This window comes from Cottoperca gobio, chromosome 13 (genome assembly GCF_900634415.1).
Source record: "Cottoperca gobio chromosome 13, fCotGob3.1, whole genome shotgun sequence".
In the NCBI taxonomy this organism is placed as follows: domain Eukaryota; kingdom Metazoa; phylum Chordata; class Actinopteri; order Perciformes; family Bovichtidae; genus Cottoperca; species Cottoperca gobio.
In genome coordinates, this window is record NC_041367.1 from 4,108,503 (window position 1) to 4,133,839 (window position 25,337).

Consider the following 25,337-nt stretch of genomic DNA (forward strand, 5'->3'; position numbering starts at 1 on the left):
ACTACCCGCCCACTGGTGCTGTATCTGTTGTGTTCTGCTGTGCATGTACTGTGAGCATACTGTACAGTGTACAAAAGCGCATTGTGTTTTTGCAAAAGTGTACATGTTTCCTGGCCCCCCTCCTTAATAAAAGACAGGGGAGCTCCCGGGCAGATAACGCCCACTGCAGAGCTGCCCTGGCAGGGGTAGGAGAGCGTGGAGGGTGCTCGCCCCCCTGGCTACATGCTACTCAGAGAGGGGGAGATTGGGAGCTGTGAGTGTGGTTGTACGAAGAACTCAGCGAAGGCAGGGAGGAGGTTGGAAGGCGAAGATGGGGGGGGGGGCTTCTTCATACATTTTTATGACCACATAGATAAGGTCAGTAGTGTGCCATCGTTACTAGGCAACACTGCGACCCTGAGTTGGATTGAGTTGTGAAGCTAAGAAGTCAGATATTCTTACTACAACAGCGCTGCTTGGGTTCTGCTGTGTGCGTTCGTTAACAAGCAGCCTGTCTGAGAGTCAAGGCTGAGCGACTGCTTTAACTGGACCATTAACTGAGGCACTGAAATAATTAGAAGGCCATTGATTGGGTTATTACATTGTTACAGCCGGGTTGGTGATATACCGATATCCGTGTCTGTTCAGATACGCGATGATGGTAATAGTGATGAAAAATGACGGTGGGCTTTTTTTGCTTATATATTTTTAATGATCCAGTTCATGTGGGGATACACTAGACTGTGGGCGTATTGATTTTTCCAGTTTTCAAGCAGAGAATGGGGGAGATGGAGACCAGGCGCATATGCAGCCAGAGTACAAATCACCAAAAAACCCACCCTATTCTCTCTTCTTCCTTTTTACTTACACTCTCCACCTTCACTACCTTCCCTCTTCGCCACTCTTTCCTCTGTCCCCTCTTTTCCATCACCCTCTCAGCTCTCCATCCTCACTTCTGTATTTATGCCACTCTTCCACCAGCCTTTCATTACATTTCTCCCCCCCCCCCCCCTCCTCCTCTCTCCTCCTTCTCGCTCCCCTGCCTCTCCTCTTCTCTCCTCCCATTTCTGTCCCCTTCAGCGTCCTAGTTTAGCACGTCAAGGTTGGCTACAGATATGCTCCTCTGTGCCTTGGGGCTAACCAATGGGAAACTGGCTGGGGTTGCTGTAGCAGGCTGGGGTGTTGGTATCAGGAATTGAGAGGGAGATGGGAAAAGGTTACTGTAGGGCATGTACTGTGGTCCATTCTGCAGAGTTAAAATACGGTATTCTGGAAAATGTGTGGCTGTAGTAAATCCTGTCGTATCTGTTGATGGTCATTTGAGTTAGCGTCTAAATTAGAATCAGCAATGAAAGAAAAGAAAGAATGTAAAGAAAGGAATAAGCTTATTTAGTTTCTTGCAGAGCGTTAGATGAGAAGATCAGTGCAGGCATGCTTTTTGCCCGTGCCTGCAAACCCTCGTACACCTCTCGAAATCTGAAACATGAATGTCTGCAGCCGCGCTACCTCTGCTAGCTCCTGGTTGATGATTGGCTCACAAGTCTGTTGGAACCCCGACCCAATCAGCTTCGTTCTAAAACACTAAATCAGATCACAAACGTCCTTTTTTATCCTTGAAAGTTCTGAAGTTAGTTTTATGTTTGCGTAATAACTCAAATAATCAAGCTCATGTTATTAGTGTCTTGGGTGCGTGATGACGGGGGCCCTTCGAAGGACGTAATCAAACCTCAGAACCTTACTCCTTCGCTCCGACCTCCACAGAAACACATCTCTTTAATATTTTATCATTAGTCCCTTTGACATGTTAACTTCTGCAACCCCGTTATAGCGGTCCTAATTTAAAGAGTGTGCATTTGTCCTGATGCTGATTGACCTGCAGGTGTCTCTTCATCCCAGTGGGACCAGTAGAGGGTAAGAGTACACCACCCTGAACTCTGTTTAGCAGCCGCATCACTCCGGCCCGGGCTACATGTAACCTTATACACACTTCTATCAGGAGCCACGAGCGCGGCTTGTCTCTTATCAATGTCATTGTCTTAGCAAACAAAGGGGATCATTATACCGGTGCTGAGAATGTTTCTATTCTGAGTTAATGGGTCGCATAGTGTAAAGGCAACCTGATCCTCCTCTGGGTGACGAAGGAGCGAGCCGAGGGCTGACATTTTGCTGATGATAGGCCAGTCTGTGTTTTGTTGTAAGATACACTGGGCTTCACAGGAGTTGTCAAAACAAGAGGCCCCATCCTGAGGGATTACCCAGCCTGTCTGCACACACGCCAGGGACAGGGTCGGCCAGAGGGACAGGGAGGGGCGGGAGTCTCTGTGTGTGTGTGTGTGTGTGTGAAACATATGTGGTGCGTGAAAAAGAAAAATGTGCTCTATTTTCCTGTAATTGTACTATTTTGCAACAACAACGGTTGTTAATGGGATCACATGCAGACTGGACCACAGTAGTGTTGGAATATGTTTCAATAAATCACAAGAAGCACTTGATTTAGCTTATGGTGCAATTAGTGTGACCACTGAAGCGCACTGTGTGTTGTTACCCATCTGATCTTAATTCATTACAGGTCGAGGACACGTAATACAGAGTGCGGTGAGGTAGTGTTTTAAGCATTTTCTGTACATTTGTACTGTAATGTGGTAAATTGGGTTGTAAAATATGAGAATAAGAGGAAGAACTTCCTTTAATATTAACCTTTAGTTCAAGGTCTAGACACGATCTATGTACTCATCAAGATAATGTTTCATTTTTGTGCATGTTTGTTAATTTTCATGTTTTTCTTTCCTCAAATAAATGTCTAATTTAAGTTAATGCAGTAAGGTGAAGTGATAATAATAACATCCTCTCCTTAAATTGCACATCTGATAGAACACCAATACACTGATTAAGAAACCCCCCTTGATAATAAGATGCAGTTCATTTTGCACAATCCACTCCTTCTCCAGCGCCTGTATCCACTAATCTACATGCTCTTTGTTTTACTACAGATTGAATCCAAGTGTAATGTGCTTCCCCCTTTTACTATTTAAGATCAACAACCTTTATACAGACGGATATCACACATTACACTTCTTACATTGCTGTGTGGGATAAATTAAAATACTGCAACTTCCCCTGATATAACTGCTACCACTACTCTGATTAATGTCTTATTTTATCGCCCATGATGAAGTTGGCAGTAAAATAAAGAGCACCGAGCACAGATCCCATGCCAGTGTGAGTGTAACAGTCAGAGGAGTCGAGACCCGGGGTGAGCAGCGTTCATGAATCGTCTCACATGCACTTCCTTCCTTGTATCCACACACAGACATGGTGGCACATGTAAACACACCAACACACACACACACACACACATGCATGGCCACACAGCAAGACTGTCTGCAGCAGCCCAGGGGCCTCATTGTCACATTCACTCACCACTGTTTAGGCATCATGCTGGGGGGGGCTAAAATGAACTACACCCCTTTCCTCCCCCATGCACACACAGTAAACTCAAAGCCACACCGAAAACTCCACTTTACTCATATTCAAACATGTGGACGAAGTGAACGGTGTTACTTGGACCATGTAGTTCTCTGCTTATATAATGTATATGACCGTGATGACATTATACGCTATAAATAAGATGTCTTGTCCCACCGTGTCTTTCCTTTGTGATGCTTGTTAAGAGTTCATTTCAAATATAAATGATATTTTACTTTAAATCCAATGTTTCTATATAACAAACTGATTTTGGTGCACCCTGACAATGTGTCCTCCAGATGAATATCAGAATGATACGCTGATTAACAAGCCTTACATTCAGCAGATAAGTTCTTTACATTTCATTTAAATGAGCCCTATAAGCACATAAGTATTGGTTTTGGGGGTTTGAAAACAGATGCCAGTTTATAATCTGTTCGGGGTTTACCAATAAACACCGTGGCCCGCCGGTCACAAGGTCAAGGCTCTTGTCTTCAGGGTGAAAATCAACGTATTGTCTTTCACATCACAAGTAGCCCGTTCACTTGTGCAGCTGTCTGCTGCGTGTGCTAAACACCAGCACCTGTTCTCCATGAAGATGGAAGTCCCTGTGATGTGTGCGCATCACCACGGTCAGCTTAAGGTGATCCAACATTACAACAGAGCTATATTGTGCTATAATGTTATTTATTTCTTGTGTGTCGGGGATCAGATTGTTTTTAACTCGTTTTATTTAGTATCAAAGTGATACGTTGAAGAGAACTTTATTTCAAGAAAGCACGAAGAGAGAAAAAACCAGATTAAATCAGATAAAAGTATGCTTTCTTTGTGTAGATTATACTTCACGCATGCATTATTAAAACACTTGTGGCTACAGAGAAGGAGGCAATTATTTTAATTACAGTTGTTAAGGTGAAAGGGCCGTCCTTAACCCTCACTAACTAAACATTATACACTATATAGGGATCACATGAGATGATATTATATACATTATATATATATATTATCAGTAATTTGAGAAACTTATAGAAACACCTGCCGTCATCTGGTCAGTGTTGATGTAACTCTGGGTTTGTTTGCGGTCAAACACACATTGTGAAACTGTGTGGCAACCCCCACGTATGGAGTGTGTGTACAGTGATGTGAGTGTGTATATACTGTACACACAACATGTAGCCCCCCCAGCAATGTTTCCCTGGTCTACATGTGCTAAGGGTGCAAAGAGCCGTCGCTCCTCTTTCCTGCTTAAATGACGGCAGGGTAGCGTTAGTTTCCACATCCCACGCACACAAATATAACCTTTTGATTTGCATTTCTTTACTTACTCAATTTCTTATCCCAATTTTTTTTTATTTTGGCTTCTCATAAAATCCTGTTTGCTGAGCTAGATTATACCAACGCCTCATTTCCCCTAAAATGTCAGATGGCACCCTTTAATTCCACGGATCCCCTCTCCCAATCCCTTGAGCCCACAGTCGGATCTCTTTTCCTCCCTCTTTTGGTTTTGTTTGTCTTTGCTGGCTGTTAATGTCACCTTCAATAACAAACAAAAAAACATTGCTGAAGGCTGAACCAAGGAAAACTACTACAGCAGTCGTGTGTGGTTGATTACCTGTAGGGCATGAATAGGTTTTAAAATATAGAGGTGCCCTTGAGCCAGGCACTTTACATTCACTTTCCCTCCTAACAGTGTTGGCTGGCAGTAGAAGATGAAGCCTTCGTGATGTAAAGGTGCAGCATGTGCATCTTGTGAGGTAAAACAAAGGTCTGATAAATGTGCAGACAGGCTGCTATTGCATCCTCCTCCCTCCTAAACAATCATATCTCACAGTCTGCTGCTGCTAATGAACTTACTTGTCCATCCGTGCCAAGAATCCAAGGCTGAAACCCAAGCATAGCGCTCCTAATCCACTCTAAATGACAGGCAGGATCTCTGACCCACTGCCCTGATTCACCCATGTTTTCTCCTCAGCGCTACAGAGACTTCAACTTGTTTGGGTTTATCTTACGGCTTAGGGAGAAACGTAAGTAAAATGATCCTCTTAGTCAATTAAACATACATTTTGTTGTAACAATAGTTCAAGAAGAGGACATCTGTGATGAAAGAATTTAATTGGGGCTCTGGCAGAATACACACCGAAGTAGAAGAGAACAGTGTGTTCTGGTGCAGACTTCAGTAAATGCAAAGCAGTGTTTGTTTGCTGCACTCGAGTGAACGGTGAGAGAGAGACAAGTGGACACAAAGACAGAACGTGTGCTGATCAGAACACCAGGAGAACTACAGTACACACACACACGTCAGCTGAGCATTTATGTCACCAGGAATGAAATGAGGGCAGACTGAGTATGTAATACACACACACACACATACACACACACACACACACACACACACACACACACACACACACGCACACACACACACCATGTATTGTTTTTTCTATTTATTTTCCTTTTGTACACATTCAGAATTGTAAAGTTCCTCTCATCAGTCCAGATATATAAGAGCTGAAAAATGAGTATCCTGAGGTAAATAAACAGAATTTCACTTTCAATATATTCTGTCATGTGGAATAGAGAATGAGATGCAGACTGCCCTGCTGGTTATATCACATGCAGTGTACCCGGGCTCTGTGGACAGGCCCACAGGCTTCCACTGCCTACTACAGCTACACCCTTGACTTCAAGGCAGGCATTAAAATGGAGGGGTGGTGGTGGTGGTGGTGGATTACGGTGTTGAGTGAGGCGGTATGGAGTGAGTGTGTGTGTGTGTGTGCCTTTGGGGTGGGGGATGCTTTAGTTTAACCCTGTATTTTCTGCAAGCAGTGCCTAAATATTGCTTTTTCTTTTAAGCTTCTATTCACACAATAGTTAAACCACTTCAATCGATTTAAAAGTGTGATTGGAATTAAAGAAGAGGAAAAAAAAAAGCCTCATTCCATGCACTTAAATGAACACAAAACATGCGTCATTGGATGTCCTTGTAGATTTTATATTCCTACAGTGAACTCTCCTCTGTTCTTATCCGTAGGAGAAATACCCCTTTGGTTGAATTCAAACCAGCACAGTATATAGTGCAGTATACTCAGTGCACCTGCACACCAGCAGACGCTACATCTCCGTGCGTAAAAATGTTATCCTGGGTGCCTCGGTGCGTCAGGTGCAGCTCATTTCCTTAATGCAAATACCCCACGCACTGTGTGCTCTCACACTCTCACCTCCAGTAGTACCTTGCCCTCAGGACCGACCGGTAACCGCCTCTGCTCCTTTAAGGCAATGAGGAATTAAAGCGTCTGCAGGGGCAGGGAGAGGGTTATTCTGTGTAATGCTCAGAGAGTCAGTGTGGTGCGATTAGAGAGCGGCAGCGGGGAAGATGCGCTTGCTCGCCTCTTGCTGGACGCTCAGAGGCGATGAAGATGATCTGACTTTGGAGTCTCAGAAAAAAACCTGCTTTTCATTCTTATTCTACCACCCTCTCCCCCTTGTTTGCTTCTTTGCTCTTTTAGTTATTTTATTTTTCTAAAATTTTTATTTTTATTTCCACTAAGGATGATCCGTCAGTCAGTCTTTTGAGGATATCGGAGCTTAAAAAAAAAAAAAAAAGATTTAGTTTAGCCAGTTTTGTTTTTTTTTGCAGTCCTTTTTGTTTCAGGATCCGCTCTTACCCCGCTCTGACTCAGCTACACACACACCTGGGCTTCACCCATTCAGCATCCTTTTGAATAAGCAGCAAGACGCGGAGCAGAGGAGGAGAGTCTGAGCACAGCGCTCCCCAAGACAATCACAGAGGCGCATTTATGTTCCAAGCGCAAAGAGAGGGCGCAGAAAAAACATCAGTGTAACGAAAAAGTAGGAAGGAGATATTAAAAGTAGATACTTGGACCGGTTTGCATCAAGACAGTGGCAAATGTTTAACCTTACCCCAAGCGCACAGAAGAGAAACCCAGGGAGGCACCGGTCGGAGGAAGAAGAGAAAGCATAGCTTGGGGGGATTGAACGGAGCAGGGCATGTGGATATTGGCTTTTATCTTTTTCCAGAGCATCTTGAATGGTAAGTTTCACCGGCTCATCTTTTTTTATTAGTGCTCATTACCTATTGCAGAAAGCAAATCACCGGTAGACAGCTAAGTAACTGGAGAGGGAGGATGGAGGTCACCTGTGACCCACATGAAATGGATTTTATATGGTTGTCAAAAGGCTGACACCCTTGATAGAGGGAGAGAGACGGGCGAGGCATCTATTGCGTTTTAAATCCTCCAAGCTCTCCTACAAACCTTTACACACATCTCTGGCCTTCACATGTACATCCTGAGCCAGAGGAAATAAAACGGATAAATGATGTTTGTTTGGGCCTGCAGTTAATTAATTGGTTTGATTGTATTGGTTGGATTTTTTTTTTTAGGTGTTAATTGTTTGTCATGTGCATATTATGAATGTAATATGTTTCTGTTTTTATTTAATGCCTAATGATACTTATTCTGTCACAGCCTTGTTCCACTGTGGCCCTTAGTAATAAGTGACGTATTTGATATAATGGACATTTGGTTTAACCCCTTCCCCCTCCCCCACAGTGAGCATCTTTTTCATTAAAATGGTCACTTTATACACATATGTAAGAATCAGTAATCCATATTTTAATTTTGAACGTATTTGATGTAAAACATTCAATTGTATTTACGGCTCCTTCAGAATGTTTCCAAAAATTCTACGTTATTTATCTTTACATTTAGTTTGTAGAGGGAAAATTAGCAACATTGATAAAAATTAAAAATACGTTAATAATTATAAAATAAATGTAAAAGTGTAATGTTGTAATGAGACACATTCCACAGAGGTCACTGTGTGAGTAATTCACAAACGCACACAAAAAGGTGAAATTCATTTTCCATTCAAATAGCCGAAAGTCTCATTCTGCATTCAAATACTGTATTCAAACCCAGATTTGTTTGTGCATCTTGTCTGTGTCTTCTGGTACGCATGTGTATTTGCGTAAGTGCATGTGTACCAGTGCACACATGCATGCGGCTGACTCCATGCACGCATATTTGTGTGCTCATATAGTGTATCTATAATCAATAGCAGAAAATTGATACAGTTTATTGCATTCACTTATTGGCCAGAGCCCCTTCTCCAGGGAGGGATTATGGCTGACTGGGTGTGTACGAAAACAAGGGAAGGAAAAAAAAAAAAGGGAGAGTCGAAGAAGGAAAGAAAATGGAAACACGTCTGTGAGAAAACACATCGGGGTGACAAGATGGGGATTGTTCACGTATTGAAACAAAACCAAACCCCGCGGTTGGCTGCATTTGTATTAAAGGGTCAAAAAAACGCTGAATTCACAAAGCAAACATTTGGGGATTTACAGGTAGGAATACATTTAACCACATCGAATGGCTGCGATATGATACGGTGTGTCCCCAAAATGGGTTTTTCCCTTCTGGCTGGGATGATAAAATAAGGCTTCGAAATGGATTTTTGTTTCTGTGTCGTCGCCTTTTTCCGTTTATTGACACTGACTCCATATAAAATGGTATCTCCCTCAGCCCAGCTTGTGCTGAAACTCATAAAGGAACAATAAGGAATCCTCATTAATCATAATCATCCGACTCTGACATTAGATCAACTGCCATGCAAGATTGTGTCCGTTTATTGCATAAGGGATTATTGAGGAGGCCTGTGGCAAACGACTGATAGGGATTAAGCAGTAAGACCGCGTTGAGTGCAGACATTACACTTTTTGTGTTCGTCATTCGCGCTGCAATCACTGAGTTTTTATCACTTGCTGTGTGCGTTGTCATTTGATTCGATTCCTCCGTCCCTGTACAGGAGCGTAGCTACAGGACCTCGTCCTCTGCGGTTGGATGTTTTGTTGATTACCATGAAAATGAGGTGTTCGTCGTCTGAGCAGGCGTTGTCAGAATGAATGACCTTGTGGATAGAAACCGGCACAGCGATTGGATTCCAGACAATTCTTGCTGTTTCAGAGTTAGGCCTATCACACGCTCACTGGTCTGTCTCTATGGTAACCTCCTTAATGGGTGTCAGGGGCTGCGTCCGAAAATCGCTCTATATCGGGGTAGAAAACTATGGTGTTGTTGTCTGGTGGCAAAAAAAAAACAAGAACACTATTCAGATCATTCGGACGCTTGTTTACTACTCGGTGGGATCGTTGTATCTTCGTTCGTGTGTAACAACAAGACAAATCGGACACCACTACAAAATGGCAGACCAAGGAAACAGGGAACTCTACAGGGAATGGTTTTGGACATGGAATTGTGAGTCTGGCTCGTGCCGCTAACTGAGTTGACCCATAAGTACTTGATTAGGAGCTAATCACTTCCTGTTACATCACTGTGTCCATAAGTGGCCAAATGGCAACCAGGGTTCTTTTTCCACATTGCATTGTGGTCATCTCACTGTTCTCGTGTCACCTTAATGAACCCAGAGGTTGGGGGAAAAAAGGGAAAAGAGAGATAGATGTTGAGATCGTGGAAATCATTGCATCAAGTTATCTCAGAAGAAAGCAAAATAGAAACAAAGCCCTCGTTAGAAAATCAAAGAACAATGTTAAATCTGACGTGTTCAACAGCCACTATTTATTTATTGTATTCTATTTTAAGACTTTATGCGTTTGCTATTTCCTCTGCCTATCACAGTATAATCATAAATGTAGTCATCAGTACAGGAGAGGAAACATATTAAATATTTCTCCCTGAAAGCTGCCTCTAGGCAAAACCACAGCAAGCTAAACTGGCCTATTCAAACTCTCATTGGAAAGATATAACGAGACAAGGCTTCTCCCAGAGTCCCCACGAAGACTGCGGTGATTTGTAGACACACACACACACACACACACACACACACACGGCTCAACCTGATGCTCGTGACTTAAAAGGGCTTATCTCATACGTCTTCAATAAATGAACATTTACGCAGAGGTCAGAAGATCACACAATCAAATTTTGATCTCAATTAGCTGTGACATTTCTGGAGGTAAAGGCAGATTCACTTTGAAATAAGGACGCTCTTCCAAAGCATCTCGCCCAGTGTAGCTTACAGTACAGTAAATAGCTGCCAACATCAGTTAGCCTGCCAATTTTACATGACCCCACATTATTAGCAACCTGAAACACTGGATGGAAAAGCGGCGAGGACCGCGGGTGGATAGATAGATTGAACTTGGCTGCGAGTGGAACAGGGGGAACCGCATTTTTTGCATGGCGATAAATCTACATGACGCATGAGGCGATGAAGGCGCACTGATGAGAGCTCCGTTTATTGGAGCTGGGAGGTGATTCTCATCATGTGTAAAGATGTCCAAAGATCAGCGGCCTCCAAGTGGCCGTTCACGGGCTCCGGGAAAAAGCAAAAGGAGTGAAACCTGACCAGCCGTACTCTGCACTCACAGCCATTAGTCTGTTTACTAATTACCAATTAGAGTTTGGTTGCAGAAGCGGTATCACAGCTCATGAAATTAAATTACCCCATGAAAACACGCAGCGTACAGTCAAGTGATAGATCATCTTGTGCAGTCTCACTCTGATATGAATATCTAATGGGCTAAATGAAGTTTACAAACCCACTTAACTCTTGCTCACTTGTGTGAGTTGTAAGAGGGTTTGTTGGGTTACATTCTGAACTCAGTGTGTGTGACTCCAGTTGAAAAGGCTGCTAATGTTGGGTAATGGAAACCCTGATGTGTGATCATAATAGATATCCCCTAGTTCATACATCCCAGCTGTATAAAGAGGGCTACTCTACTGTACCGTACCTCCTCGAGCCTGTCTAGCTCTCTAATTAGGAGCCAGCTTTGGCGATTGGTGTGTGTGTGTGTGTGTGTGTGTGTGTGTTTCACCCAATGTAAAATCTAATTACCGATCACACTGTGTCTGTCTGGATTCCACTGAATCAGAGGTGTAATTGCGCAAGCCCGCGTGTAAATGTCTCTTGCATTAAAATGTTAACGATATCGTTTAGCATCTGCAGGGAAGAGCAGAAAAGCCCTCAGCACCCAGATGTAGGTGTTTGATCATGCGTGCAAAGTGAGGTTGTAGTACATCTGGCGGGGGTTTCCCTCTCAGACGGGGGTTCTCAGTAGAGATGATGTTTTTAATTCACTCAGCACCTGTCAAAGTGACATGTTATATTACTGTGCTGCACTGCACAGGTACTGTAGCGGAGGAACTGGTGTAAAAGCTTTATTTTGACAGTTTAAGAAAGAGGCACTTCTGCTCTGCTGTGCAGGAGTGCTTCTATATTGATTTAGTTTCAAAGATTTAAGGACGATGAGTGCAGAAGTTTCAAAGAATGCCTACGTAAGACATGAGCCATCTTGACCTCTGACTGTTGTGTCAAGAGCCTGGTGCTGATCCATTTAATGCATGTAGTATAATAGTGCGTAGCGCTTCTTGGAATAATACATTCCAAATCTTCAATTGAAAGTGTGTGTGCATCCAGAGATATTCGACGGATAGTGTATCTGGTATCGTCATCGATTAAAGAGGAAAACTCAAACCAACATGAGAGAAGTCACAGATCTCCGAAGAGGCCGAATCATCTGCAGGTGCATCGATGGTCGTCATACACAGAATATACAGCGTTGATAAATGCTTTAAATATGCAGCATCATGAACATATTGCCTCATATTAAGCCTGTCGCCAAGAAGTCGAGTCAACAGTGACTTGAGGGCGTGTTTTACGTCATCGCAAAACCTTAACCAAAGAGTTTGTACGTGCACACGAGGCCCCGCAGTCCATGCAGCGTCCCCTCTGTCAGTGCGCGTGGTACACTGCGCACTACAGGCCTTGTGTTGAGCTCCCCACCGCAGCTTTTGTTCATTGTGGAAGACAGGTGGCGGAGGTGTGATGAGTTTGCTATCCATCACCCACCAAGACAAACATTCACGCTGGACCTCATAAATACTGCCTCTTAATCCAGTCCTCCACATACCGGGGCGAGGCTTTGAACTCGACACACTGCGAGGCCCAAGGCTGAATTGATCCCTGCGACTCCGGCCCGGGCATGATGCATGTGCCTGATGTATTGTTGCTCACTAACATGTCAACCCCTCTGTCTGGTTCTCTTGTTTCCTCTCATATTTCATGGACCTTCTATCTCTTCAACCTCTCTGCAGTTTTCCAACAATGCATCTTTGCAGTATTTCTTCCCCATCCACATGTCTGATTATTCCAGAGCGCATTTCCCGGAGATATTTCATTCACCGTGTTTCTGACGCTCCGCGGTTCCAATATTAAAGTAGGCTAAGGGATAATGGAGGAGGCAAAGCTGGATAGACAGAGTGACAGAAAGACAAATGGGTCCAGCTTGGTTTCTCGACACTGCTCTTTATTTTTAAACCTGGCACAGATGCTAAGATTTAAGACCAAGTTAGTGGTGGTTATTTTTAGCCGGCCATTTTTAAAGCGCTGTCATCTTGTTGGAGTTGAGGTGAGAGTGTGTGTGTGTGTGTGTGTGTGTGAAGCGTGTAGAGTGGGTGCTTTATTGTGTATTTACGTGTGGAGGTGCAGGATTTACAGAGTGTGTGTTCTTGTGTGCATGTGTGTGTGTGTGTGTGTGTGTGTGTGTGTGTGTGTGCATTTAATTGGGGATCTGGGTGGGTGGGTTAGGGTGTGACATGGAGTGGAGCCACAGGAGTCTGATTTATGTCCTTCGAGCCACTCATCGATTCTCTGGCCCGGTGTGAGACTGAGTGCATTGTCAATAATCTTAGCACTTTGTGGTATTCCTAGAATTCCCAGACCTCCTCTGCTCAGACCTCGTTGTGATGCTGCAGTGAGCCATCTTGTCCAAGATCAAATAAGCGGGCACAGGGCCTGGCAGCAGAACATTTGATTTTCGGGCAGCCTGGCAGTGAATAGATCATTTTGCAGTGGCTGCGCTTGTTAAAGGAAATGGAGAATTGTATGTATTGTTCGTACAAAGGCAGGTAATTTGGACGGAGCCCTGCGTGGGTCTCTGGAAGCATGTAGCTGTTTACATGTTGCTAAGTGTCCCCGTAGACTGTTGCCAGGATGAGGTCTATTATGTGTTGCTCTGTGTCTCTCTATCTAGACCATCCATCCCCACAAGTGATTATGCTAATTAGTGTTTGATCAGATGATTAAATTAAAACTCGATTCATCCAAAGTACTAAATGCTCAGAATACATTTGTGTCTGCTCGACTGCCTGGCTTCACAAGACACAAGTCCCCGGTGTCCCGGCCATCGGGGGGAGAGGATGACCGGAGAGGAGAGGATGGAGGAGGAGGAGGAGGAGGAGGAGGAGGAGGAGGAGAGGAATTATACAAAAATACCTTTTTTTTTTATTCAGGCAGTAGCACACAGAGAAGGAGTAATAAAGCAAGCCGGGGGGGCCGAGGGCGAGAGGAGGAGAGAAACAGGAAAAAGGAGAAAATAAGGATGTGTGTTTATGTGTGTGTGGCGGGGGCGGGGTAGGGGAGGGGGGGGGGGGGGGGGTGCTTAAAAGGAGCCGTGCTGTGGTCCCCTAAGTGTTGAATAAACATGCTTGGTTTAGGGAAATGGCTGCGATAAATGTTTAATATGATAAGTCCATAAAGACGGTCAAATGAGTCTGGAGTATTAAAATGAGCATGGCACACAGCAGCAGCAGCAGCAGCTTTAAAGGAGGAGAATGAGAACGCTGATAATGGCAGGCAGAGCTAACAGGATGAGAGCAGCCAGCTGCTGTGACATCAACATTAACACACTCCACCAGCTGCTGGTCACAGACGTCTGCTGGACAAAACAGCGTTGGCGGTGTATCTTCAAAGGGCCGCCATGGCCTTATAATGACATTATTACCTGTACAACATTAGCAGTAAGTACGGCATATTTGTATAGCATTTTTCAAAATAAAGTTCAAAAGTGCTGCAAAAAAACAACAACAATCGACGAGAACATAAGGAGGACTTTTCAAACCAATGCCTCGTTAAAGAGAAGATACAAAGAGACAAATGTATTGTATTTGAAATACACAATATATATATATATATATATATATATATATATATATATATATATAGATATATATATAGATATATACAACAAAACAAATAGCAAGCTGCACTATTAAGTATCAAATAGTTCAATTACAGGAACATGATCCTAAATGGTAAAGAACAAAATGCACCTGAACTATTATTTAATTTATTTTAATTAAGGTATCTGACATCCCAAAATGTTGATACTGATATCTGCATCTAAATATTCACTGACAACGTATTTCATTTGTTTTTACTACAATGTTTGTTCTTGCTCTGTCCTCCTCCACTATTATCTTTGCTGTTATTTGCTGTTATTATCTCTAAAAACACATAGATTGAAGTGAATCTTCATCTGGTGGAATGAGATGTTGACCGTGAGCATGCAGAAGGAAACAATTCAGCACCCGGGGAACAATTGAGATGAATCACCGCCTACTAATTCTGAATATTAAGGCAGGAACGTGTGGCGAACGGATTCAGGATAACCCAAAGGCCTGTCAGTGTCAGGTCGTTCTCTTCAGCAGCCTCTCATGTCGCAGCTCGTGTACACTGAAACCTCCGTGGACATCGCGCTACCTTAGCTGGCATGCAGGTGGACAGCGGTCATGTGAAGACACCATCAACAGCAACTCTTTTGAAGGCCCTGAACCTTAATGTTTGATGGCATAATAAGGTTGGCTGTCCAGTATGTGCCATGTCTACTTGTTTAAGTGAGGTACAGGCCTCTGCCAACGGGCGTCTGTGCAACGGGAACGCTGCGGCTTAATCGTGTTATCAAGAGAGGCCGGGTATGCTGACCATTAGATTAGTTTGCAGGAGATTCGGTTATAGCCACTCAAGTCTCAATCAGACATGTTTAAGCACAATAGGAAATTACAAAGAGAATCTTAAAGCATAGAAGTTTCTGATGTCTGGCTGGAAAACTGGAGCCCTGAACTCCTCGTGGAAAATGTAGCATTGGGTTTGTCATAATAACACTTGAATAAAAGCCCTAACATCAGTTTGAGGACCCAGTAACTCATTAACAGGGAGCAGACGAACTGTTTAAATGAGCACAATGAACACTGGATATTGTGGTTAAATCATATGTAGACCTCCGTCCATCAGTGGCAGATGGATTCTGTATTATTGTGATTTTCTGTAAGTGGAATCATGTCATGCGATGCATTTATGTTTTTCCTTTACTGATTCAGCCCCTGTAGACTCACCCATGGGTGTATTGTTTCAACACATTGTGCTGCTCTCCTTAGATTATATCAAAGGTCACAACATTTCTGAAGACGACGGGGTAAACTGTGTGAAAAAAGACATCTCCGTTTGATTTGTGTGGATATGAGCATCATCTCTTCCATGAAGCGCTGCAACGATGAGTTCAGACTTTGATTTGGCAAACAAACCTAATATTGCAATCAGTGTGATGATTTAATGTGACTTAAATACATTTATATAAACCAGAAGTAATGTTTGTGACTGCTGTGATCTCAGACTGCAGTCGAAAGCTGCCGCTTGTCTTCTTGGCAGTGCGTTACCACCAATGATGCACCTCACGGAAATAAATCAGCCATAAGAAACATTCATGAATATATTCGCACTGTTCGTCAAAAGGATTAGCTTTCTATAAATACGTAGTTTTTCATTCTTGTTAATTAGGTTTGAGGAGCGGCAACACCATGGTGCTCCTCAGTTCTTGGTGAAATTAGAAAACTATTTTAATTAATAGGTAAGAGTGCAGCTGTGGAGATCTTAAAAGATGTGTAATAACTTCCTTCTAATTGCAAATGCTGCCGTAGATCAGTAAGGAGTTTCAACCTCATAGTAAACACACAGAGAATCTACGCGACACTTTGATGTAATCTTTTATTTACTTCACTGCAGACATGGGCTTCCCTACACTTTCTAGTGCGCCGGTTACATCACATAGCAATATTAGATTTCTACTAGTGGAGGTTTTTATTCATCATTAGCAGCAGCAGAGGGAGCTGCTATAGTTTGCTACAGTATAATCCCTCATCAGATCCTCTCTCATGCACTCATCATCAGCAGCAGCAGCATCATTTAGACATCACTGTCTTTATCGCTCAGTTTTACTAAAGTGAGAAACAGTCCAGGGTCTCTGGCTTCCCCTTGATGAGACAGGCAGCCACTCTGGCCCATTTAAGACGTGAAAATAGACCGGGGAGGAGGAGGAGGAGGCTCATCTGCTGTGGGGGCCTCGCTTTAGCGTTGCACGCCCCTCCTAGACATCAGAGGACAGATCTGTCGGTGTGGATCAGCAGCTTGCATACAGCCAACCCTTTCTACTGTCACAGCACTGCTTAATATTCATGAGAGCAAATTGGAAGACAGTCATTTAACTTCTGTGCATGGTGTATTGCCTCTGGGCAGATCAGATCAGTGGGAATGCTTACTCATACTGGACTGCCTGGCCCTGAAGGCTTGTTGCCTGCGTCTCAGATCGTCCACCAGCTATGGTTATTTTCAGGTTAATGGCCTTCGGTAGATGGCTAAATTAACCTTGGTAAAATAGGATTATTAACAGATTCAAATGTAAAAGAAAATATATATTTAAAATGTGGGTCATGCACAAGTCAACGTCCTGTTTTAAGCTCCTGTGAACACAGCTTGATCACATGTTCGACATCATACCAATGCTGCTATCCATAAATCCACAGAGTAGTAAAAGGAGTTTGTTAAGGTTGAATATTGCTGTGGCTACTGTGAGTCCTGAATGTGCGTGGGCCAGGTATGATCTCCACATCCCAGGCAGACTTGCCCCGAGGGCACAGAGCAGAGAGTTGCTTTAATTACCCAGGGTTCCCACTGTCACATTGTCACTGTGATGCCACCGGTGCCACGCGGTGCCGAGTCCCCCCTACCATGGAGGCGATGACAAGTCAGACTATGGCTCTGCTAGCTCAACAGATGCAAAGCGAGTGCCCTCTGAAATATGGGAAGCTGAATCAATCCCACTGTCTCTCTGATTCTCTCTTTGCCTCTTCTTGTTTGCTCTCCGCTGTTCTCTCTTGTTCCCATGTCAGAGAGTGTTCATGAATAAAGCCAGCGGCTGCATGAAAGACAGAATATGTAACTATGGAGTGAGAATTAATAGGTTGTCAACTGTTTCCCACACAGCACTGGGACTATCCTCTTAATGCTGCAGGTACAATAGATGGTGAACATCCCACCAACTCTACATGACTTCTAAATGCTTTGATGAGGCGTTCGAGCAGCAGTTCCCCCAAAAAACAGTTCAGCTGTAAATACTACATTGAAAATGTGTTTTTTTTCTGTGGCAACTTCTTCCTTCTTGCTGTAAACAGCCAGTTAATGAATGCTGTTTGCTCCCATCGGCATTGATTGCATGTTTACTTAAATGAAGCGCCCCAGTGGCTCTGAAAGCACACTGTCATGGTTGGTTACATCCTGTCAACTGATCAGCTCTATTGTGTGAAGATCACAATCCTGTGATGGTGCTGAACCGAAGGTGTTGCTGGTCATATTGTACAGTAACTCTGTGTGAACGTTACTGCGGCTGCTCTCCCAAATCACATTGTAAATGATAAATACTGTGAAAAACAGCTCAATACAGTTTACATGAGATTTATCTTCTCACATACTAGTTCTCTTATTGTGAAAATCACACAACAGTTTTTGCCTTATTCTGTTACACATGACACAAATAAGTGCTTTGGTTTAATTAATCATTCATAAATGTCAAGCAGTTACAGAATGTCTTCAAAGTGCTGTACGGTTACGTAATGCAGCATTCAGATCCAATAAGATTAATGCAGATGTGCACCAGAAGAAAAGAGTGCTAGTATTTATAAAGAGTAAACCATGTCATGTATGTTGTTCTCTACTGAGAGTCAAAAAAACATCCTACACACACACACATTTCACGTCACATTTACAGTTTAAACACACACACACACACACACGGTGGATTGGTTGCTCTGCTCTCTAAAAGAAGATGTCAAAGAGCTTTGAAGCGAGGCACTGGTTTTCAACCCTGAACAGTGGACGTGTGTAATTAACTTATCAAAGCTTCAATGGTTAAATCTCAGCGGTAGGAATTATACATTATCAAATGCAAGACTTAAAAAAAGCAATCTGCTTTTAATAAATATGTCTGTATTGTATGAATGATGGATCAAATATGTGTAACGTGAAGGGAGTCGCTCGTAGTGACCACGGACGATGCAGGGGATAAAAGGCCTCCTGCAACAGACACACATGTGCTGGACTCAATTTTAATAAAGTAGAATATCTACAATGTGAGTTTCAGCATGAAAACATACAAGTTTACAAACTAAAACAATGACAATGAGGCGAAGATTCAAAAACAAGCGAACAAAACAAAAGCATACCGACCTATTGAAACAATAAATGGAAAAAGGTATCAAATCAAATCACATTTATTTATATCGCCAGTGGGCGTTACAGACTGCACAGCATACGACGCCCTCTGTCCTTGGTCATGTGTAATCTCCACCCATTTCTATAAGGTCGATATTTTTGCTTAGTTGTATCATTTTGAGCAGTCCAGCCCTTCGTCTGGCCCCGAAACACGAAAGCTTTTTTCATTCTTCCTTTCTCCCTAAAGATATCCCGTATGAAAAAAAAATCCAGTCAATTATAGATGCATATAATGCATTATTGAACAGTGTCATTTATTTCACCTTTACGTTTGAGCTCATGAAAAATTATAGCAATTACAGATTTCCTCTCGGGCAATGTAGTAAGTGGTTGGGCCCTGAGGCCGTTTGTTGGGGCATGACACGGTGCTCTTTGTGAGGTCTGAGCGGGTGATGTACCTGCGTCACCAGATCATTTGTGGCCTGGCTCCTGAGCTTAGTCAATTAGGAAAACGAGTAGCGCAGCGATATGCACCCTTCCACCAGAGTCCATTTCTTTTTTTTAAATTAAATCAATCTCGCTATCACTTAGCCAGTCTAAATTGAGTTGCTCTCACGTACTTTTCATATGTGAAATAGACGAATATCAAAACAGCCATGACATAAATCCTAATCCAATTTCTGCGATGCTTGCACAGAATAGAAGCTTTCCAAGCAACCGCACACTTCTTTGATCTACTTCTCTCCAGGCGTTTCTATTGTGACGCTGTAACGTTCAAAGTATCAATTAACTAAGTACCCAAATTGTATTTTCAGAAAACTTTGATGTTGCGTCTGTCACATTTATTTTTAAATAAAGAAAATGTAATTTTTTAATTTTTTTAATTTTTGCAACACAGTCTTTGTCTTCACTTCCTTCCCAGAATCCTCTTCATGTGAATGTTGCCTTCATATTACAGACACATTTACAAAGAGTATATAATATATAATCGCCAGAACATCTCATGTCTTATGCACAAAGATGATATCCACTGAATATAACACCAGGAAAGGCTGTGTGTTTTAAAATATAGACATGAGTGATTTCAACGTGTCTTCTCCTTCTCACTAACCTTGAGCACCGTCCATGAACAGGTGGGGTTTTGATCTCCCCCCTCATGGCTCCAGTCTGTTTTATCAACAGAGCACTGAGAAGATTGATATTCCCCGTGCCAGCTGGATAAAAAGAGAATGAATCAGAATTTAATATGACTTTGATGTATTATTTTCATCTCGGCCCGTGCCACAGACCCACTGAGAACCCGGCACACTATCCCACCGCATTTTAAAAGATTCAAATTGGCTAAAACTTTTTGATGTAAGAGACTGTTCAGGAGTGTATACAAAAGTTCCTCTGTTGGGAGCATACTGTACTTCTTAATATTTTATTGAAGTAAATGTTAAAGAACCCACTGTGTTTCATTAGTAACATGCTATATGAACATCACACAATATGCCTTGTACAGTATAGATAAATGATAGATGATGGAAAAAATGCACCAAATTACATCCAGCCTTGCCAATAAGCATTGCAAGTTTATCACAGTACCATATCTATAGAGAGTGTCTGATATTATATTATATTATATTAAAACACATGCATCATTTCCACACATGTATTTAAAAAAACAGTTATTATAGTCACAGGTTGTAATATAAGCAGTGTTATTGTACTGGCGTTAATAATTGCGTCACCTGCGAGCAAACAGTAATTTCTTCCAGGAGCCGCTAGCTAGCTAGCTAGCTGTAAACACAAGAGAAAAGCTTCACGTTTGTTTAATCGCTTCCACTTAGCTAATGTATGTGTAATGTGAAATATAGCAGACATAACACATGAGACGGCAAGTACATGTAAAATGTATACACCGTTTGTGTTTCGGACTTATTTGATGGATGCTAACGGTAATGTTAGCTAGTTGCTAGTTGACAAATTAAGCTAGGTTTAGCTAGGCTAAGCTAACGTTAGCTCAAAAGGTGAGGACTTATTTTCCTGCACTCAAAATTTTACTTAAGTAAATGTATGTGATTTATTATCAGTAAAGTCTACTTAACGTATCTGAAGTAAGAGTATCAATTCCATGTTCGTTTTTTTACAACAGTTATATCATATTATTGGATTATAATTAATATTACATTAAGCATTTAATGTTGCAGCTGGTCCAGAAGTACCTCAAGACTGTAGCCTACTTGAGCTAATGTACTTTGAGACTATCCACTGTAGTTACATATTGCCTTATTGCTAGCAAAACAGAACTAGTAACTTATATTTGCCTACACGTAAACCCATAATATTAAATGCCTTCACTGTCTACAGATAACCAAATACAGGACTAAATAATTTGCACAACATCCATCATGTTTTTCCCCTCTTAAAAAAATCCTATTCTATAACTGTGCCCGTTTGAAATTGTAAGCCCTGGAGTAACACACCATGGTACATCGCACAGGTGTTTCCAATCATTTGGCTGATTAGACCTGTCTTCAGAACTCCTCTTTAATAGTTTCGTTGCATCTGTCTTACAGTAGCCTACAGTATGCTTTTCTTAATTTCTTCTGCTAGTTAGGTGACCTCAATTCAAATTAGTGACGCACACAGAAAACTCTGATAATTATAAAAGAAAACGATCTGAATATATTGTGTGTTATATTCTTTCATAGTCGTTATTAAAATCACAATGTAATAATGCATGTGGTCAGACATCAATTATTGGACATGGCTCCCTCTTCTATCCTCTTTCATGTGGATGAAGACTCGACAGTCGGTCCACATTACCTCAATAGGTTTACCATTTTCTGTAACACAGAGAGTGCAGAGTTGTTTGCATTTCGGAAGTGCTGCAAATGTCCAGATTTCCAATATGTCAACACGTTCTTGTAGAAAAATGCTGCAGTATTGATCTTTTGTTTGATAATCATTTTGAATGAGTATTCCTAATTTGTAACAACAAATGAGTGTTTTGTGGGTGTGCGTGTGTACATGAGCAGCTCATTGGAGTGTCTCATTGCTGGTTGAGAGCTGCTGGAGCAGAGAAAAGGATGGAAACGTCTGCAATTTGAAACCTTGTTAGGAATTTATGAAGTGCTAAAATGTTTTCTCCCCAGGGAGGGTCCAAGCCAGCTGCCAGTGCCACTGTAAGCCATTTAGTGCGGAGCCTCTGGGCTTGTCACCATGCTGAGATGGCAAGCGAGACACACACACACAGATATACTGTCGATACAAGTATTTTTCTCTGAAATACAAAAAGAAGCTCAGATTGCAAACATGTGCTCTGAAATCAAACAGCTGTAGATTACTATGGAGCTAATTGGTCCAACGTTGACATTTATTACCCTCCTCTCCTCTGGAGAATGCTCCTGCACAAACTGCATTTAACATCGGTCTCTTTACTGTGATGTTGGCTTGAATTAAAGGTTGAACATGATCAAGGCAACTGACCTTATTTCATAATTAATAGTAGTTATGTTAATTTAATGTTCCCGATGTCCTAGGGATGGGAATACATTGATGAATTCTAAACTACTGATCATGTTCCATAAATAGAAGCACTTACAGTGAGTGACTTTACAGGAATAATAATTTGTGCTTTATCATTTTTGACATTTTCATACTGAAATACCGAAAAATCGGAATATTAAGAAGTATAAAAAGTACATTTGTGGTCTCTTCTCCAGATTTCTATTGAAACTATATTCAAGGTTTTGCATCCAAACTACTTACAGGACACGTGATCAAGTACAACGTTTGTAACAGTGAACCTCCTGTGTTTCCTCTCTTGCAGTTTTCAGTGAGGACCTATATTCCAGCTTATACTTTGTCAATGCATCTTTGCAAGAGGTAGTATTTGCCAGCACCACAGGGACCTCTGTGCCCTGTCCTGCTGGTGGCGCCCCTCCTGCCTCGCTGCGCTGGTATCTGGCGACCGGCGAGGAGATCTACGATGTCCCGGGCATCCGGCACGTCCACCCTAATGGAACCCTCCAGATCTTCAACTTCCTGCCATCCAGCTTCAGCAAGCTGATCCACGACAACACGTACTACTGCACTGCCGAGAACCCCTCTGGCAAGATCAGGAGTCAGGATGTCCACATCAAAGCTGGTGAGTCCACAGGAGGGCTTAGTGGAGCAGGGGTACTTGGTTATAATAGTAACAACAATACTACTAGTGATGCTTTTAGTTTCAAAGAAAACAAACCATGGTATTGCAATGCTTCTTTCCATAAACAAACATAATGCAAAGCATTTGGAGCATGACTTTAATTACTTGATCTGAGACTGATATCTCGCTGCAGATAAGGAAAGATCGGCCGAACTTTGTAAGCGCTCGTATGTTAAAAATATGAAAAGGCTTAGGTTGGAGAAATTTTGATTACTTCCAGGAACTGTTCAAATTCACAATGATGGAAAATGTGCTTAGATTTAAAGGATTTCTTGACCTTGAAAACAGCCATTGAGATAATATTGTTATGTATCCAACCGTCTTCTGTTTGGCTCTTGCCTAGTTAGGTTTCATACACAAATGTCATTTTGTATATTTGACCAAATTGGATCCAAACCTTCTGCAGACATAACAATTCGGACATAGCATTTTTCGATCTCTAACATTTATCAAGCAATATAAGCTTCAATTAATTGCCATTCATTAGATTTTTACATTAGTTTTTCCAGTATAATGTTGCAATAGTAGTATTGTAACACTAGAGTCAACTCCCTGTTTCCCCTGGCGCCGTCAGGGATTCAGTTCGTTCAAGAAGACTTCACCTGTCCCCAAAAATGAAAAAGAAGTATACAATAAAGGATTTGGTCTCTTATGAATGAGACTTGTCATGTATTTATGCTTTTTTCTTTTCCTGTAGTTTCACGGGAACCCTACACAGTCAGAGTGGCCGACCAGAAGGCTATGAGAGGCAGTGTAGCCGTCTTCAAGTGCATTATCCCTGCTTCTGTTGAGGCCTACGTCACTGTTGTATCATGGGAGAAAGACACAGTTTCACTCAACTCAGGTAAGACGCGTAATAACACGTAATACAAATGTGTATTATTTAGATAAAATGCTCGTTATTGTAGAATGTATTTCAATTATTAAAGACCACACTTAGTACAATCTTTATGTGTCCAAAACGGTAAGATTAAATGTTTGACGGAGGAAGAGGTGCGTTGCTTTTTTGTATTTTGGGTTGTTTATCCCAGCCCTCCCTGCTCGACTCCGCTCTGTGGTCTTTGGACACTATGTTCTGTTTCACTGTGAGTCATCTTCTTACCTGTTTTCTGTCGTCGTCTGCCATTACTGGGGCTCTGCAGCTCTGCACAGCCCCGTCCTCTCACGAGCCAGAGGATGTTGATAACTGTCACATTGAATCACTGCGCTTCTCTCTCCTATACACACCTCACCTCAGCTAACTCCATTTTGAGTCCAGCAAGGGGTAAAGTGAAACAGTTTACACAGCGTCATTGACCTAGTTCCCCTCCTTGTTTGAATCCAGTGGCGCAGCATGATAACGCTAGACAGCAGAACGTTCTGCGGGTTGGATTTTTACTCACGTTAAATGGGATGCTTATCTCTTGATTGCTCCATGTACTGCCCGCTGGCTGATTTCGCTTCATACTGGGGCGTTCAGGGACCTGTAAGTGAGCACTTGATGTCATTTCACTGAGGGCAGAATCTGGGACGGTGTTTTGGTGGCATTTTAAATGTGTGTGCTCGAGCATGAAGATGTGTCTTCTGATCCATGCCAGCGACTTATTTACTTGAGGTTACTCGAGTTACTCGCTGCAAGCTGCCGGTTGAAGACATTGCCTAATGTCACGGAGAGCGGGCAAATATGCAGCATGCAGATATGATTACGTTCTGTAAATGAAATGAATCATGTAGTTTGATGTGATGTTTATCTCATCTGGGGCTGGGGAAGAAAAAGTGTCCATTATGAGGATAATATGCTAAAACATTTCTCCTCTACATCTTTATCGAAAGCAAAGGTCGGTCTGGATTTGGGAATATATTTGTATATTGTCTTTCCGAATTTGGTTTGTACTAATATTTTAAAAACTATATTAAATAAACAAATTAGGAAAGACAGTATGGACCATCTCTGTATGTATGAATTGAATTTGAATGTGTGTCATTCTTTTATATTGAATCATTATTTTATCGTCGTTTCTACAATGACTTTTCTTTTAATTGAATTTCTTACAGAAGGTTCGACGGCTTATAGAATATGCAGTGTGGTTTTGATGGATTATATTGTGTTCTTTTGAGTTCAAGCATTCAAAAGAACAACGATATTGGATTGTCCGTGTTTACTCCGATAAGTATTGCAGAAGGGGAGTGCTGTCAAAAGCATGAGCACACTGTCAAAATCACTGCTGCTCCGTGATAAATATTTGATGGTCGATTCTGATGCATGAGCGGATTCACCTCGCACTGTTATGGAGAGGGTATGTTTACTCTAGGAGCGAGGGTTAGAAGGATGTGTGTGCGAGTGTGTTCGTGTTTGTGC

At 42.2% G+C, this 25,337-nt stretch overlaps 1 protein-coding gene across 1 annotated transcript in view; it reads left to right on the forward strand.

Moving 5' to 3' along the window:
* Window positions 1–6,661: 6,661 nt before the first annotated feature.
* dscamb (Down syndrome cell adhesion molecule b) overlaps window positions 6,662–25,337 on the forward strand; it is a 97,425-nt gene continuing 78,749 nt past the window's right edge. The window contains 3 exon segments of the mRNA XM_029446200.1: window positions 6,662–7,495; window positions 22,622–22,939; window positions 23,697–23,843. Coding sequence (XP_029302060.1) covers window positions 7,453–7,495; window positions 22,622–22,939; window positions 23,697–23,843 — 508 coding nt within the window. The 5' untranslated portion in view covers window positions 6,662–7,452.